Genomic DNA, 16,568 nt, shown 5'->3' with positions numbered 1-16,568 from the left:
ACAATGAAATGTGTAATCATTGCCCTGGCTCTCTTCGTCGCCTGCTGCCTGGCCATGCCCCAGGATAAATATACCACCAAATATGACAACATCAATTTGGATGAAATTCTCAAATCGGATCGCCTATTCAACAACTACTACAACTGTCTAATGGATCAGGGAAATTGTACCCCCGAGGCTCGTGAATTGAAGAGGATTTTACCCGATGCCCTGCAAACGGAATGCAGCAAATGTAGCGAGAAACAAAGAAAAGGAGCTGAGAAAGTGGCCCGCTATCTAATCGAGAATAAACGTGAGGCCTGGAATAATCTACAAGCTAAATACGATCCACAGGGTGTCTACTATCAGAAATATAAGGATGAAGCTGAAAAGCGTGGCATTAAAGTCTAAGACCCACGATATACATACGTATATTTTTTTGGAAGTTTATGATTTCCAAAATTGTTGTTGATATTGACATTTGTTGTTTTTTTTATTATTCGATAACTATACAAAAATAAATTAAATATTGCGATCAAAAAATTCAAATTTTTGGTTTTTCATATATTTTAGTGGAATATTTTTTGAAGCCACCAACATTACTTACTTAGCTGGCTTGTGACAGAACTTATGTTCCATAAGCCGAGCTTTGAAAAGATTTCCAGGCGCGTCGGTCTTTTGCGCAGTTTTTCCAATTTGAAAGACCATTTTCGGCGATGTTGTCTTCGACTTGATCTTTCCAACGTATTTTTGGCCTTCCCATTCTGCGTGAACCATCAGCTGGTTCGATTTTATATGCCATTTGGGCTGGGGCATCTTCATCCCTTCTCACAACATGACCTAGCCAACGTAGTCGCAGCAGCTCAATACGTCTAACAATGTCGATGTCCGAGAATAGCTGGTACAACTTATGGTTCATTCGACGGCGATATTCACCGTCAACGCAGATCGGCCCATAGATCTTTCGGAGAATTTTTCTCTCAAACACTCCAAGAGCTGTCTCATCTGCATGCGGAGGTACCCATGCTTCAGATTCGTATAACAGCACGGGCAGTTTCAGCGTCTTGTAGAGTGTGAGTTTGGTCTGGCGGGAGGTGGCCTTGCTTTTGAGTTGTTTGCTCAGACCATAGTAGCATAGGTTGGCCATCACTATCCTCCTCCGAATTTCAAAACTGATGTATATATGTATATAAAGTCTTTAACTACCTCGAAGCTGTAGTTCTCAAGTTCCACAGTTGGTTCGAGTCCACTGGACGTCTTGCGGCTTGATACCATCAGCTTGTTCTTCTCGCAGTTTACTGCCAGACCCACGTTGGCAGACTCCTTCCCAATTTGTTCAAAGGTGCTGTTACCGCTCGCAATGTTCGACCCATTATATCGATGCCATCGGCGTAGGCGAGTAACATGTGTTGTTTGGTGTACAGAGTGCCATTTCAGTTCACTTTTGCGTCTCCAGCAGGATGTTAAAAAGGTCACATGACAAACTATCACCTTGTCTGAATCCTCGTTTGGTATTAAAGGGCTCCGAGAGGTCCTTTCCGACTTTAACTGCTGATCTTGTGCCACTTAAAGTTATCCTGCATAGCCGTATTAATTTTGCAGGAATGCCAAACGCAGTCATGGCTTTATACACCTCTGAACGGATAGGGCTGTCAAATGCGGCTTTATAGTCGACGAATAGGTGGAATGTGTCGATGTGTATTTCGTGGGGTTTTTTTCAGGATTTGAAGCAGAGTGAAAATCTGGTCAATGGCCAGGATTTGCCAGATCTGAAGCCACATTAGTATGGTCCAATAATGTCATTGACCATTTGTTTCAATCGTTCACACAGTACGCTGGATAGCACTTTATATGCGATGGAAGGAGACTTATTCCTTTACAATTGGCATATATAGTCTTTTCTCCTTTCTTGCTGAAGTTCCAATCATTGGGCATGCATTCCTCTAGCCAAATTGGACTAATCAGCTGGTGCATGCTCCTTACCAGCATCTGACCACCAGCCTTGAATATTTCGGCTTATAACCCATCGGCAGCCGCTGCTTTATTATTCTTCAGCCGATTGATTGCTATTCTGACTTCATTTTGGCTATGTGGTATACACTCTATACCGTCATCTATTATTGGTTCTGGGGTATCCACTTCACTGCTACTATTTGATACCAGAAGTTTTTCAAAATGCTCCTTCCAGATCCTCACCACGCTGTCTGTATCTGTCACCAGGTTTCCTTCTTTATCTCTACAGGAGGATGTGCCTGCATCAAAGCCTTCGGTTTGGTGTTTTACCCGTTGGTAGAATTTTCGGACTTCATTTTGACTCCTGTACATCTCGATTTGCTCACGCTTTCGTTTTTCTTCTTTTTTCTGAAAATACTTCTATAAAGGACCTCGAAAAATTGGTTTAAATAATAAGCCTAAACTATGAAAGGTCCTTAAAAACGTTTTGACCCACAAAAAATAAAAAAAATTGAAGGCCTCTGATTGTAGCACTTTATTTCACACATGTTCGAAACATAATTACTGATCTATCTAACACTTAATGATTTTTAAAATATAAGTTTATATCCTCATTTACAATTTTATGCCACGCTTCAAGGCCTCATCCTTATATTTGTTGTAGTAGACCCTTTGCGGATCATATTTAGCCTGCAGCGCCTTCCACTCCTCCGGTTTCTTGTCGATAATAAAACGTATCACCTTATCGGCATTGGCTCGCTGTTTGTCATTACATTTACGGCATTCCGTACGTAAGGCATCCGGTAGGATTCTCTTCAGCTCACGGCCATCTGGGGTGCACGAACCCTTATCAATCAAACATTTGTAATAATGATTGAAGAGGCGATCTGATTTCAGAATCTCATCAATATCCACATTATCATATTTGGTGGTATATTTTTCCTCTTCCGGACGGGCCAGGGTGAGGGAGCTCAACGCAACCACAAGGAGTAAAAGTTTCATTTTTTTCACTGAATTTAAAAAAAATATTATTTACAAAAATTCTCAAATTTTATTCTGATTGAAAACTCACGCACCTTGCCAACCAATAACTGTTCAATTTGTGACTAAGTTTTGCCAAGATTCTAGACCCAACTATTTATACTATTTGGCCAAGTTTTATTTTTTTTTTTTCTTTCTTATTATTGCCAATATTGAACAATTGCAGGCCTCTGTATCATATGTACATCTAGCTCCAGCACACCCACAACGCAGTTAATTGCACTTCTGAGTTCAGGCTTTGCATTTTAATAGAATTTATAACTGTTTCTCAGTTTTCATGGTCAATTGATGGAACTATTTCAAAATATTTATTATCAAATTAATTTGTTGTTTTTTCTATTTTGAATTTGTAATTTACTTGTTCGAAAAAAACTATACAGATTTGAGTCATATTTAGTTAGATCCAAAAAAGTACAGTTCGACCTTGTAAAATTCGATATTATTAATCAGTTGAAATATTTTTTGAGGCGTAGATTCTTTTAAAAAATTTTTAAGGCGAAGATTTTTTAAGACGTAGATTTCTTTAAATGTTGTTGTGGTGTAGATTTTTTTAATATATTTTGAAGGACTATAGAAGGCGTGCATTTTATTAAACACTAGCATATACCCGCTACTGCTTTAGCGAATGTGGGAAGTATTTAAAACCCAATTCCGACCATTCTTAACATTTTAGAACCATTGGTACTAACTTATGTTCTCTGATAGTATGTTTTTCTAATCTACCTCTATATCTCAATCCTACACACCAATTCTGACCGCAAACAGAAGTCTTTCTCTATACTGAATTTTGTATAATTTTTTACCCTTTGTACTCTTGTAATACTTATTAAAAAATCAAATATAGGTTATCCCAAATCCAAATTAAGTACGAGTTAGTACACATTAATATAAATTTCCATAACTACCTACTTTAACAATCATAAGTACGAATTTCCAACACTTCACACACATACCCCAATCTTAATTCAAAATTTCAGGATTCTATCGGTTCACCCAAACCCTAATTTGTATACAATTTAGTACACATTAGTAGACATTTCCAAAACTTTATGCATTCCCCAATCCAACACCCCAACAGTGATCCTAACCATCATTTGGTACCATTTAGTACACGTTAGTAAGAATTTCCAAAACTTAAACCTACATACCCCAATCCTACAAAACAGCAATGATCTTAACTCCAAATTTCAGGATCCCAGCTCTATCAGTTCACCCAAAAATTCAAATTGTACCAAACTTAGTACAATTTAGTACCCACGGGTATGAATTTTCAAAACTACTCCGACGCACCAATCCTACACTCCAACAGTAACCTTATTCCCAAATTTCAGTGCTCCAGCTCTATCGGTTCACCAAATCCACATTTGGTACCATTTTGTACACATTAGTACTCGTTTTCAAAATTTTCTACATATCACAATCCTACACCGCAACAGTAACACTAACTACTAATTTCAGGAATCCAGCTGTATTGGTTCAGCCAAAATTTTAATTGTACCAAATTTTGGCAAACATTAGAACGAATTTCCAAAACTTTCGACAAAGCCCAATTCTACAACCCAACAGTGATGCTATAATCAAATTTTAAGATTTCAGTTCTATCGGTACACCCATATCCAAATTTGGTAGCATTTAGTACACATTAGTAGGATTTTGCAAAACTTCCTATATACCCCAATCCTACATCCCAACAATGATCCTGATTTCAAATTTCATGATCCCAGCTCTATTAGTTCATCCAAAATTCAAATTGTACCAAATTTAGTACAATTTATTACCCACGGGTATGAATTTCCAAAATTACTTCGACACCCCAATCCAAAGTAACCTTATTTCCTAATTTCAATATTTGGTTCCCCAAATCCACATTTGGTACCATTTTGTACAAATTTCCAAAACTTCCTACATCGGTTCACTTAAAATTTAAATTGAACCAAATTTAGTTCACATTAATAGGAATTTCGAAAACTTCCTAAATAGCTCATTTCAACACCACCAACAATGATTATAACTCCAAATGTCAAGATTCCAGTTCTATCGGTTCATCAAAATCCAAAATTGCTACCATATGGTACACATTAGTACGAATACAACAATCATACACCCCATCAATGATCCTAACTCCAAATTTCATTGTTCCCACTCTTTCGGTTCACCCAAATCCAAATTGTACCAATTATTGTACTGTTTAGTAATTTTTGGTACACATAAGTAACAAATTTCCAAAAATACGTACATCTCCCAATTCGACGGTAATGTTAATTTTAAATTTCAGGATTCCAGCTCGATTTTTATCTTCAAATTAAATTTGTACCAAATATAGTACCGCATAGTACTTTCCGCAAACATGAGTAAACGCTTTGAAAACCATCTCCATAAATATAGCCTTCATCTCAACCATTATTCGCTTTCAAAATTTCAAGTTTCTAGCTCTATCCATTCACATGCTACGAAATTGTACCAAATTTAGTACATTTTAGTACTTTTCACATACTTGTACTTCGAATGTCCAAGAAACCTTTTACTATATCTATTCTACACTCTATCAGTGAAACTCATTTAAAATTTGAGAGTTCTAGCTCTACCGGATTGCCAAACACAAATGGTATCATATTAAGTGTTTTTTAGTACTTTTTGTACCGTTCTAGTTCGAATTTCCAAAAACCCAGCCCTATCTGACAACTTTGGACCAAGATTGACCCTCACCTAAAATTTCAAGATTGTAGCTTCAGCCGTTACTCTTTTATTAGTATAGATTTTGGAGGGTCTTGGAATTTTTTTTTTTTAATATTTTTTAGAGTCTAAATTTTTTTGTAATGTGTTTTCGAAGGTCTATAGACCTTCGCGGTTAATGTCCTTCACACAATTGATTATTTTGAGAATTGAGAATTCGAGCACCCCTCCCTGAGAAAAACGTTGATTAAATTGCACTTACCTTTGAAATCTCATTTCAAACCTCTCAAGGTTTTTTTTTTAAAATTTGGCGAAAACAACGAGAGAAAAATGTCATTTATAGTAGAGATCGAACGATGACGGCAGCGACTGCGACTGTGGCTGAGACGACGGCGAGAGTGTAAACGTAAAACGAAAACACAAGATGCACACACACACACACACACATCGACATGATCATTTAAATCAAAATAAAAGAACAACAGCACAATTTTGCCACCAAACTTATTTCAATTTCATTTTCATATTGAAATATTGTTTTGAAAATTACTTTTTTCACTTTACCCAAAGAATAACAACAAATTTGTTGGCCCTTAAGGGACTACATGAATGAATGCACACACAAACTTCGGCAGAAAGAAAATCATGGCACAACAACAACAAATAAAGAACCACAAAAACAGATGGGCAATTTGTAGTTAATGCAAAACTTTTTTTTATAACTTTTACAAAAACAATCAAATTCACTGGTTTATAAACTATTAATTAATTTAATTACACTTTACAATTAACATTTCTTTAAACCGAATTTACCGAAACTCCCGACCGAAAACACGACTCGCGAAACCGTCGACAAAATCTATTTTGCAAGTTGCAACCTGTTGCAATGGGGAAATGTCAATGAACTAATGAGAGAGACAGAGAGTTGTACAGTTCACCAGTTCACGAACGAACTAGTTCAAATCAACGTTTCACTGATAGGAGCGACTGAACTAGGTCCTACAAACCCGTTCTTTATATCATCAGCATTATGGCATATGACAGAGTATATACCCATTATTCTAAGGCAAAAATGTACCTTATCGAAATATGGGGGTTTGGACTGCATATTTCATTGAACCAAATCCGTTTTAGACAAATTGGCGGGGATTTAGAAATGAAATAACAGTACGTTTACATTTAACCGGATTTCGTTAACCCAGTGGGTTTCAATTGTCAATTCCTTTGAATATATGTCAAATAAATCCTCATAAAGTAGGTTAACCCAATAAAAAGTTCTAATGTATATGCCGTTTAACTCTCGAAGGAAGTAAATCTATCATACAAAATTTGCACATCGTAATATTTGTTTCAAACTCAAATCCAAGTAGAAGAGGGGAAATATTGGTCCACTCCTTCTGGTATCTCCCCCACAAAGTGTCAACATTTTCAATATGTAAAAGGCCAATGTATGTCGAATGGACTGTCCGATTTGATATAAATTGTGCACATCGTAATATTTTTTTCACACTCAAATCAACTCTGAAGATGAAACGCATCGATCCACTACTATTTATTTAAACACCGATTTTTACTTGTTATATTATAAAAATATTAATATTTTATTACAGCCAACTGATATAAAAAAACAAACAAATAACAATAATCATCATATATCAAATGAAAATCAATTATTGTAATACATATACACATAGAGACAGGAACCATCAGTTTCGTCACTCCATTTCATTTGAGTATTTCAAAATAAAAATTCCCCTTTACAATTTAATACCACGCTTTTCTGCTTCATCCTTATATTTGTTGTAGTAGACATGTTCCGGGTCGTATTTCTCTTGCAACGATTTCCATTCCTCTGGTTTATTTTCAATAATGTAACGAATAACTTTATCAGCATTGGCCTTCTGTTTCTCATTACATTTACTGCATTCCGTTTGCAGGGCATCGGGTAGGGTATTCTTCAATTCACGACCATCGGGAGTACAGGTGCCCTGATCAATCAAACATTTGTAATAGTTATTGAAGAGACGATCCGATTTCAAAATTTCATCGACATCAATGTTGTCATATTTCGTAGTATATTTCGTTTCTTCATCAGCTGGTCTGGCAGCCACCATGTAGACCGAGGCAATTAGTACGGCAATGATTAGGAATTTCATGGTTTGTAAGTTTGGAGATACAATTGGTCTGTAATTAGGTTGAAAATTATTTCATTAATTAAGGAGATTTTAATTGTAGTTGTTAATTTATTATTATTTAGGGGAATTTAAGTTAATATTTCGAGCTCTAACAATCTGTGTAATTAAAATAACAAAACATGTTGTTGACATAACAAAGAATTTTAATTGAAATAATAAAATAGGAGGAGAAAGGAACATGAAAGAAAAGGAGCATGATCCTATTTCATAAAAGAGGAAAGAAAATAATGTAGAATTGCACCTAATTCTGAGAGCATAACAAAGTTCGTCAAATTAAAATATATTACAGTAGTGTTGGCGGTTTATTTGGGATACCATCAGTATTTTGTTTTTGCAAAATAGTCAGGCAAGGGAACTGATGAGGATCAGTGGCGTGATCCGAAACTATAGTCTTCCCTGCCTTACCCCTCGGCAAACAATGCCATACATTCCCCACTAATAAATAGTTGTTTTTTATAAAAACAACAAACTGGGATTCAGCCTGACTATTTTGCAAAAACAAATATATTACAACACAATCTTCAATTTCTTGAGTGTTCATAATTTTGAAAACAAGAAGTTCATAACTTTAACTGTATTTTAAATATATATTTGATCTATATGATCTACGATTTCATGATGGAAGTTAAATAGACATAATAGATACGTATTTTGGGAACAATTTTCCCAACGAACTCAAATCCCTAGCATGCTTCCCTAACCCATAAAATCTATCACACAGAAAATATGCAAATTGTATCTATATTCCTTTAATTGGATTTTTCACTTATTGGATCGGGGATTTCAATTTCCAAGTTAAAGAGAGAATTATAGAGTAGCATTTCGTGAACATTTTTGCCAAAGAAGTCAAGCACGTAGCCCTTTTCACTAACCTTGAAAACATAACCTCAAAAATAAATAATGCAGGAAAATATTGAATTTTAAAGGGAAGTAAGTAACTATGTTTGATGACATTTTAGATATATATACCTCTATATTTTAGGTCTGATGTTAAGGAGAGAATAATAGATAAGTACTTTAGGAACATTTTTGCCACAAAAGTCAAGCTCCTGGCACTCATCCCTAACCTCGAAAACTGAACATCAAAAATAAAAAATGCGAAAACTATATGCAATTTAAAAAAGTGAGGAAAGTAACTTTCGTTTTGGCGTTTTGTAGGTATATAACTTTCTATTCAGGTTTAGATAAGCATTTTAGGAATATTTTTTTCACCGAACTCAAGCCCCTAGCTCTCATCCTTAACCTCGAAAACTTAATAACAAAAATAAAAAATGCAAAAACGGTTTGGAGCTTAAAGTGAAGTAAGTAACTTTCTCCTGAGAAGGTGAATAGCCTTTTATTTCAGGTTCGATGTGGACGAGAAAATAATAGATAAGCATTTTTGGAACATTTATGCCACAGAACTCAAACCCATAGCTCTCTTCCCTAACCTCGAAAACTGAACATCAAACATAAAAAATGCAAAAACTGTTTGCAATTTAAAGTGAAGTAAGTAACTTTCTTCTGAAACATTTTGGAGGTATATAACCTTTTATTTTAGGTTCGATGCTGAAGAAAGAATAATAGAAAGGCATTTTATGAACACTTCTGCCACAGAACTCAAGCCCCTAGTTTTCATCCTTAACCTCCAAAATTTTATAGGAAAAAGTAAAAAATGCGAAAATGTTTTTAAATTCATAGTGAAGTATGTGAAGTTTCTTCTATTGGAATTTTGAGGTACATAACCTTTTATTTTAGGTTCGATGCTAAAGAAAGAATAATAGAAAGGCATTTTAGGAACATTTTTGCCATAGAACTCAAGCACCTAGCTCCGATGTCTAACCTCGAAAACTTAACATCAAAAATGAAAAATGCAAACATGTTTTTAAAATTTTAAGTTTAGTAAGTAACTTTCTTCTATGGCATCTTAGAGGTATATAACATTATATTTTATGTTTGAAGTTAAGGCAAGAATAATAGAGAAACATTTAAGGAATATTTTTGCCAAAGTAATCCAACGGCTACCTCCATTTCCTAACCTCGAAACCCTAACCTCAAAAATAAAAAAATGTATGAACATTTTTATTATTTTTTGTGAAGTCTTGAACATAATTTTAGAGGTATATAGCCTCATATTTTAGGTTCGATGTTGAAGAGAGAATAATAGACAAGTATTTTAGGAACATTTTTGCCACATAACTCAAGTCCCTAGCTCTCATCCCTAACCTCGAAATCTTAACATCAAAAATAATAAATGCAAAAACTTTTTGAAATTTTAAGTGAAGTAAGTAACTTTCTTCTGAGACATTTTGTAGGTATAAAAAGTTCTATTTTAAGTTCGATGTTGAAGAGGGAATAATAGATACGTATTTTAGGAATATTTTTGGAATTTTGAAGCCCGTAGCTTTCATCCTTAACCTTGAAAACTTTATAGCAAAATAAAAGAATGGAAAGACTGCTTGGAATTTTAAGTGAGGTAATTACTTTCTTCCATGGCATTTTAGAGATATATAACCTTATATGTTCGGCTCGATGCTGAAGAGAGAATAATTGATAAGTATTTTAGGAACATTTTTTCCATAGAACTCAAGTACCTAGCTCTCATCCCTAACCTTGTAATCTTAACCTCAAAAATGAAAAATGCAAACATTTTTTTTTTTTGAAATTTTAAGTGAAGTAACTTTCTCCTATTGCATTTTAGAGGTTTGAACTTAAGGCAAGAATAATAGAGAATCATTTAATGAATGTTTTTGCCACAGTAGCTCTTTTGCCTAACGCCGACAACATAACCTCAAAAGTAGTTCGAAAATAATGTAGAATTTTTGATTGTAGATTTTTTGATAATTTTAATTTGGAATATTTAAAATAATTTATTTTGGTACTTTTTATGTATTATTAAATACATGTTTTAGTTTTTAAATTAAAATATTTTTGTATATGTATATTATTATTTGTTATTATTTATTTTTCCGTTTATTTTTTAACACATTGGTTATAATTTTTTCTTTTAATTTTTCACATTTTTATAAGCCAATAAATTTATTTGTATTTTATTTTTTTAATATAACTTTCGGACTTTTTTTTATTTTTTTCTATATATAACTCACTATTCAAAAAATTCTATATATTATTGTTCAATTCTTTGCTGTTAACAAACGACTAGTTTATGGCCATGTTTAAGCCACCTTTTTATAGCCATATTGATGGTGATCAATTCATAGCCCTCATCAGTAATTAAAAAAGGAAAATATTGAGTACTTGCATTACTCTGAGCCACAATTATCCATTCTATTAACGTCCCGACCCACCTCAGCTGCAGTTTGCCACTCATGTGAGCAAAATATTCCTATTCTACGAAAGCTCTTTAGTTTGTTGTTCTTATGGAGCTAAAGCTTTGAATTTTAATTAACCTCAAGATGAGATTTTTCTTCGAAGTGGCAGTTTTTAATTTTTTTTTAAGAAAATAATTTGAAGCAATTATATTTTGTTAATTAGTGATTTTAATATTGATAAAAACAATTGAAATAGAAAATAATTGAAGAAATTTTAATTTAAAATTATATATATATATTTTTAAAGTTCAAATCAAATGTAAAATTCAATTTCATTATTCTAAATTGACATTTAAATTTTTTTTCAAATTTCCAACTTACCCTATTTCAACTAGTTTAATGGCAATAGAAAAAAACTTCTCCACCTTCAATAAGGAATTAAAAATGATTAAAGTTGCCATTTAAATCAATTCATAAAAACAAAATAACGTTTATAATAGCAACATAAAAAATTGAAATCGAAAATCGTTAAAATGCCGTACCGTAGCTATGACATTTTGGGCGGAAAATTTTTTGAAAAAAAAATAAATTAAAAGGCGGTAATTAACATGCAAAGCTTTAGCTCAAACTAAGCTTTTCGTAGAATTTTAAAAATAATATTTCTCGCATGAGTAAGTGCAGCGGCGGCGGGAACAACAGCTGATGAGTGTGGATGATGATGGGGGGTGGGGTATTGAAAATTGAGTACTGCAAGTACTCAACATTTTAATTGAATTGTATGGCCAATAAATTGTTGTATATAAATAGGTGGCTAGCATCCAAACAGAAACTAGTCGGTTTTGGATTTACGATAAATAAACTGATTAAAGATTTAAGTGAGTTTTATTAAAAGAAAAATAATAAAAAATATTCAATATTAACTAAAAAATATAGAAGTGATTAAATGTGATTAATAAAAATTTAGTATAATAAAATTGAAAATAAATGAAAAACTATTGAATATATAATGAAAATATATAAAAATATTTTTTTTAACATAATTTAACACAAAATTAACAAAAAAAATATAAAAACAAATTTTATATAAATAAATAAAATAAAATATTTGGTGAAGGCTTGAATTTTTTTTAAATAATATTTGAAGAAATAAACATACTTAAAAAAATATTTTTCGAAGAAACCAATCAACCGTGAAATTTTCGTCGTAGATTTTTTTAAAAAGTAGTTTTCATTACAAACACAATACGTGAATTTTTTAAAAAAATATTTTTTGAAGGAACCACAAGGTGTGGATTCCTTAAAACAAAGTAGAGGTCGCATTTATGATCCGATTTGGATGAAATTTGGCACAGCTCATATATTTGGCCCAGTGACGAATCATACTGAAATTGAAGAAAATCGGTTCAGATTTAGATATAGCTCCCGTATATATTTTCATCCGATCTTATGTGAATGGTGCACCCAAGTCCCTATATAACTTTGGATTTTCATGAAATTTGGCATAGAGTGCTGAATTTGGTCCAGAATGATGTGTGCTAAGTTTCGTGGAAATCGGTTCAGATTTGGATATAGCTCCCATATATAGTTTTGTCCGATTTTATGTAAACGGTCCACCAAAGCCCCAATATATCATTTGATTTGCACGAAATTTTGCATAGTATACTGAATTATGTCTAGAATGATGTGTGCTAAGTTCCGTGAAAATCGGTTTAGATTTGGATATAGCTCCCATATATATTTTCGTCCGATTTTATGTAAATTGTGCACCAAAGACCCTATATATTCTTCGATTTGCACGAAATTTTGCATAGTATACTGAATTATGTCTAGAATGATGTGTGCTAAGTTTCGTGAAAATCGGTTCAGATTTATATATAGCTCCCATATATATTTTCGTGCGATTTAAGGTAAATGGTGCACCAAAGTCCCTATTTATCTTTCGATTTGCACGAAATTTTGCACAACGCACTGAATTATAATTATAATGAAGTGTCTTAAGTTTCGTGAAAATCGGTTTATATTTATATATAGCTCCCATATATATGTTCGTCCGCTTTAAGGTAAATGGTGCACCAAAGACCCTATACATTCTTCGATTTGGACGAAATTTGGCATAGCGTACGGAATTGAGTCTAGAATGATGTGTGATAAGTTTCATGAAAATCGGTTCAAATTTGGATATAGCTCCCATATATAGTTTTGTCCGATTTTATGTAAATGGTCCACCAAAGCCCCAATATATCATTCGATTTGCACGAAATTTTGCATAGTATACTGAATTATGCCTAGAATGACATGTGCCAAATTTCGAGAAAATCGGGTCAGATTTATAGCACCCATATATATTTTCGTCCGATTTAAGGTAAATGGGGCTATAAAGTCCCTACATATATCTTTCGATTTCTTTATTTTTATTTACACTTGATGTTGTTGTTCTGCATGTTCATGGAGATTTTCGTGTCTTTGAGATGGATATCTGTCCGTTCCATAGCTTGTGTGTAAAGTTTCGAGTAAATCGGGTTAGATTTAGATTTACGTTTGTACAATTTTTAATTTCTTCAACTTTCATATATTCTCTTTTCTTATAAATTACAGCGCACTAAATCTCACCATGAAATTCCTAATCATCGCCGTATTGATTGCCTCCGTCTGCATAGTGGCTGCCAGGCCAGCTGATGATGACACCAAATATACCACAAAATATGATAACATCGACGTCGATGAAATTCTAAAATCAGATCGTCTCTTCAATAACTATTACAAATGTTTGATTGATCAGGGTACCTGCACCCCCGATGGTCGTGAATTGAAAAATACACTACCCGATGCCTTGCAAACGGAATGCAGTAAATGTAATGAGAAGCAAAAGGCCAATGCTGATAAAGTTATTCGTTACATTATTGAAAATAAACCCGAGGAATGGAAGTCCCTGCAAGAGAAATACGATCCGGAACATGTCTACTATAACAAATATAAGGATGAAGCTGAAAAGCGTGGTATTAAATTGTAAATTGTGATTACCATTTGGAAAAAAACAGTACTCAATTTGTAAGGAATTGAGTTTTTTTATTGAATTTCTTGAATTTGTATAAACATGTCCCTGTCTCAAGTTTTAGAAGTATTATGATATTTAAAAATGTTTTTATATATTATATTTATATTTATAAAATAAAATGTTGGATGTAAAAAAAACAAACAGACTTTGGATTTTTAAATACTTTTGCAAGGGGATCTTTAAAGTAGTAAAGTTAAAGCATAGCCGAATTAAGGTATATAAAATCTTTGACTACCTTGAAGCTGAAGTTCTCAAGTTCCACAGTTGGTCCGAGTCCGCTGGACGTCTTGCGCGTTGATACCATCAACTTGGTCTTCTCGCCGTTTACTGCCAGACCCACTTTGGCAGACTCCTTATCAATTTGTTCAAAGGTGGCTGTTACCGCTCGCAATGTTCGACCCATTATATCGATGTCATCGGCGTAGGCGAGTAACATGTGTTGTTTGGTGTACATAGTGTAATTTCTGTTCACCTCTGCGTCTCGTATGACCTTTTCCAGCAGGATTTTTTTTATAGTTTTTACGGGAGAACTCGCGGCACATATTAGCTCACTATTTCATCGGGTGATGATAGTAGCTACTTTAGGCGACACCCCGGGGGAGGTCAGTGTCCACAATTGAGATGAAAGAGGGACCAAGATAAGCCTGGACTTCGCCATGTTAAAGCCAATCAGAGCCGTTGCTTGGTATCTATCATCCCCTATGCCACCATAAAAATACGTGGATTTTTTAAAAAAAATGTTTTGAAATTATGATAAGGCGCGGATTTTTTAAAAAATATTTTTTAAAAAATATTTTTTAAGGAAACCACAAGGCGTGGATTTTTTAAAAAATATTTTTTAAGGAAACCACAAGTCGTGGATTTTTTAAAAAAAATATTTTTTAAGGAAACCACAAGGCTTGGTTTTTTAAATATTTTTTAAGGAAACCACAAGGCGTGGATTTTTTAAAAAATATTTTTAAGGAAACCTCAAGGCGTGGATTTTTTAAAAAAATATTTTTTAAGGAAACCACAAGGCGTGGATTTTTTAAATTTTTTTTTTGTAGGAAACCACAAGGCGCGGATTTTTTAAAAAATATTTTTTAAGGAAACCACAAGGCGTGGATTTTTTAAAAAATATTTTTTAAGGAAACCACAAGGCGTGGATTTTTTAAAAAATATTTTTTAAGGAAACCACAAGGCGTGGATTTTTTAAAAAATATTTTTTAAGGAAACCACAAGGCGTGGATTTTTTAAAAAATATTTTTTAAGGAAACCACAAGGCGTGGATTTTTTTGTAAGAAAAAATATTTTTTAAGGAAACCACAAGGCGTGGAACCACAAGGCGTGGATTTTTTAAAAAATATTTTTTAAGGAAACCACAAGGCGTGGATTTTTTAAAAAATATTTTTTAAGGAAACCACAAGGCGTGGATTTTTTAAAAAATATTTTTTAAGGAAACCACAAGGCGTGGATTTTTTAAAAAATATTTTTTAAGGAAACCACAAGGCGTGGATTTTTTAAAAAATATTTTTTAAGGAAACCACAAGGCGTGGATTTTTTAAAAAGTATTTTTAATGAATCGGATTTTTTTCTTTCAATCATCTAATATTTTATTATTCAAATTAAATCATTTAGATAATAATTAACATTTCTAAGTGACTCAATACGAATTGAAAAAAAAAACAAAATCCTCCACTTTCTCTAATTAAATCAAAACTATTTTTCCATAAATTAATTAAAAATCCCGACAACAATAAAAATAATTAATTTAAATGCCAACCTGCCATAGGCACGTGCTGCACAAATCAGCTGCTGTGGCTGCAGTTGCAACAATTTAAGCTTTTAGAACAATGAAAGCTTAAGCTTAAACTGCATAGTTCTCAGGTGAGAATACCTGAGAACAATAGAACCGATAGGAGGGCAGCCAGGTGTATGGGTAGATGGTTGGAGGATAGGTGGAAGTTGCTTTGATGGTTCTCCAAGATCATTGCAACAACTACATGGCCACTATTCTAATTGAACCGGCGGGGTCAATTGCATATAAAATGCCTGGCCATTACGAGTTAGAAACCAGTCGTTTGGTTACAGCAATCAGCTGAACATTACAACAAATTTTCAAAACTAACTAAAAAGCGTTAATTTTTTTCGTGTGAGTTTTAATCGAGAGAGAACGAAAAATTAATAATAAATAATTTTCAATAAAAAAGGACATTAAAAATTAAATTAAAAAAATATTGTGTTAAAAAATATACAAAAAATTATCCAATTGAAAAAAACATAAAAATTAGAAATTCGCAATATTGATTTTAATTTGAACAACTAATCTTCTAAGTGTCATAATTTAATTTTCAATAAAAAATAAATCTCAATTTTTTAAATAAAATACTGAATTTCGTTACTATTTTTTTAATTTCCCCCCTTCTAGTTCTTAAAAATCCA

The 16,568-nt window shown here is 33.1% G+C and overlaps 4 protein-coding genes across 4 annotated transcripts; 2 read left to right on the top strand and 2 right to left on the bottom strand.

Annotated features, from left to right (window-relative positions):
• LOC133332417 (ejaculatory bulb-specific protein 3-like) lies at nucleotides 1-390 on the top strand. The gene has a single exon (XM_061540819.1). The coding sequence runs from the start codon at nucleotides 4-6 to the stop codon at nucleotides 388-390; it is 387 nt and encodes a 128-aa protein (XP_061396803.1). The 5' UTR covers nucleotides 1-3.
• Nucleotides 391-2,540: 2,150 nt separating this feature from the next.
• On the bottom strand, nucleotides 2,541-2,937 carry LOC133332422 (ejaculatory bulb-specific protein 3-like). The gene has a single exon (XM_061540825.1). The coding sequence runs from the start codon at nucleotides 2,932-2,934 to the stop codon at nucleotides 2,548-2,550; it is 387 nt and encodes a 128-aa protein (XP_061396809.1). The 5' UTR covers nucleotides 2,935-2,937; the 3' UTR covers nucleotides 2,541-2,547.
• A 4,466-nt stretch (nucleotides 2,938-7,403) lies between these two features.
• Nucleotides 7,404-7,808, bottom strand: LOC133332416 (ejaculatory bulb-specific protein 3-like). Its single transcript, XM_061540818.1, has one exon. It carries the CDS (start codon nucleotides 7,800-7,802, stop codon nucleotides 7,404-7,406), a length of 399 nt encoding a protein of 132 aa, XP_061396802.1. The 5' UTR covers nucleotides 7,803-7,808.
• Nucleotides 7,809-13,703: 5,895 nt separating this feature from the next.
• Nucleotides 13,704-14,107, top strand: LOC133332408 (ejaculatory bulb-specific protein 3-like). Its single transcript, XM_061540810.1, has one exon. The coding sequence runs from the start codon at nucleotides 13,704-13,706 to the stop codon at nucleotides 14,100-14,102; it is 399 nt and encodes a 132-aa protein (XP_061396794.1). The 3' UTR covers nucleotides 14,103-14,107.
• Nucleotides 14,108-16,568: the final 2,461 nt, after the last annotated feature.

This window comes from Musca vetustissima, unplaced genomic scaffold (genome assembly GCF_032173495.1).
Source record: "Musca vetustissima isolate MV318-11 ecotype Yass unplaced genomic scaffold, APGP_CSIRO_Mvet_v1 utg698, whole genome shotgun sequence".
Classification (NCBI taxonomy): Eukaryota; Metazoa; Arthropoda; class Insecta; order Diptera; family Muscidae; genus Musca; species Musca vetustissima.
This window is presented reverse-complemented; position numbering and strand designations above follow the sequence as displayed.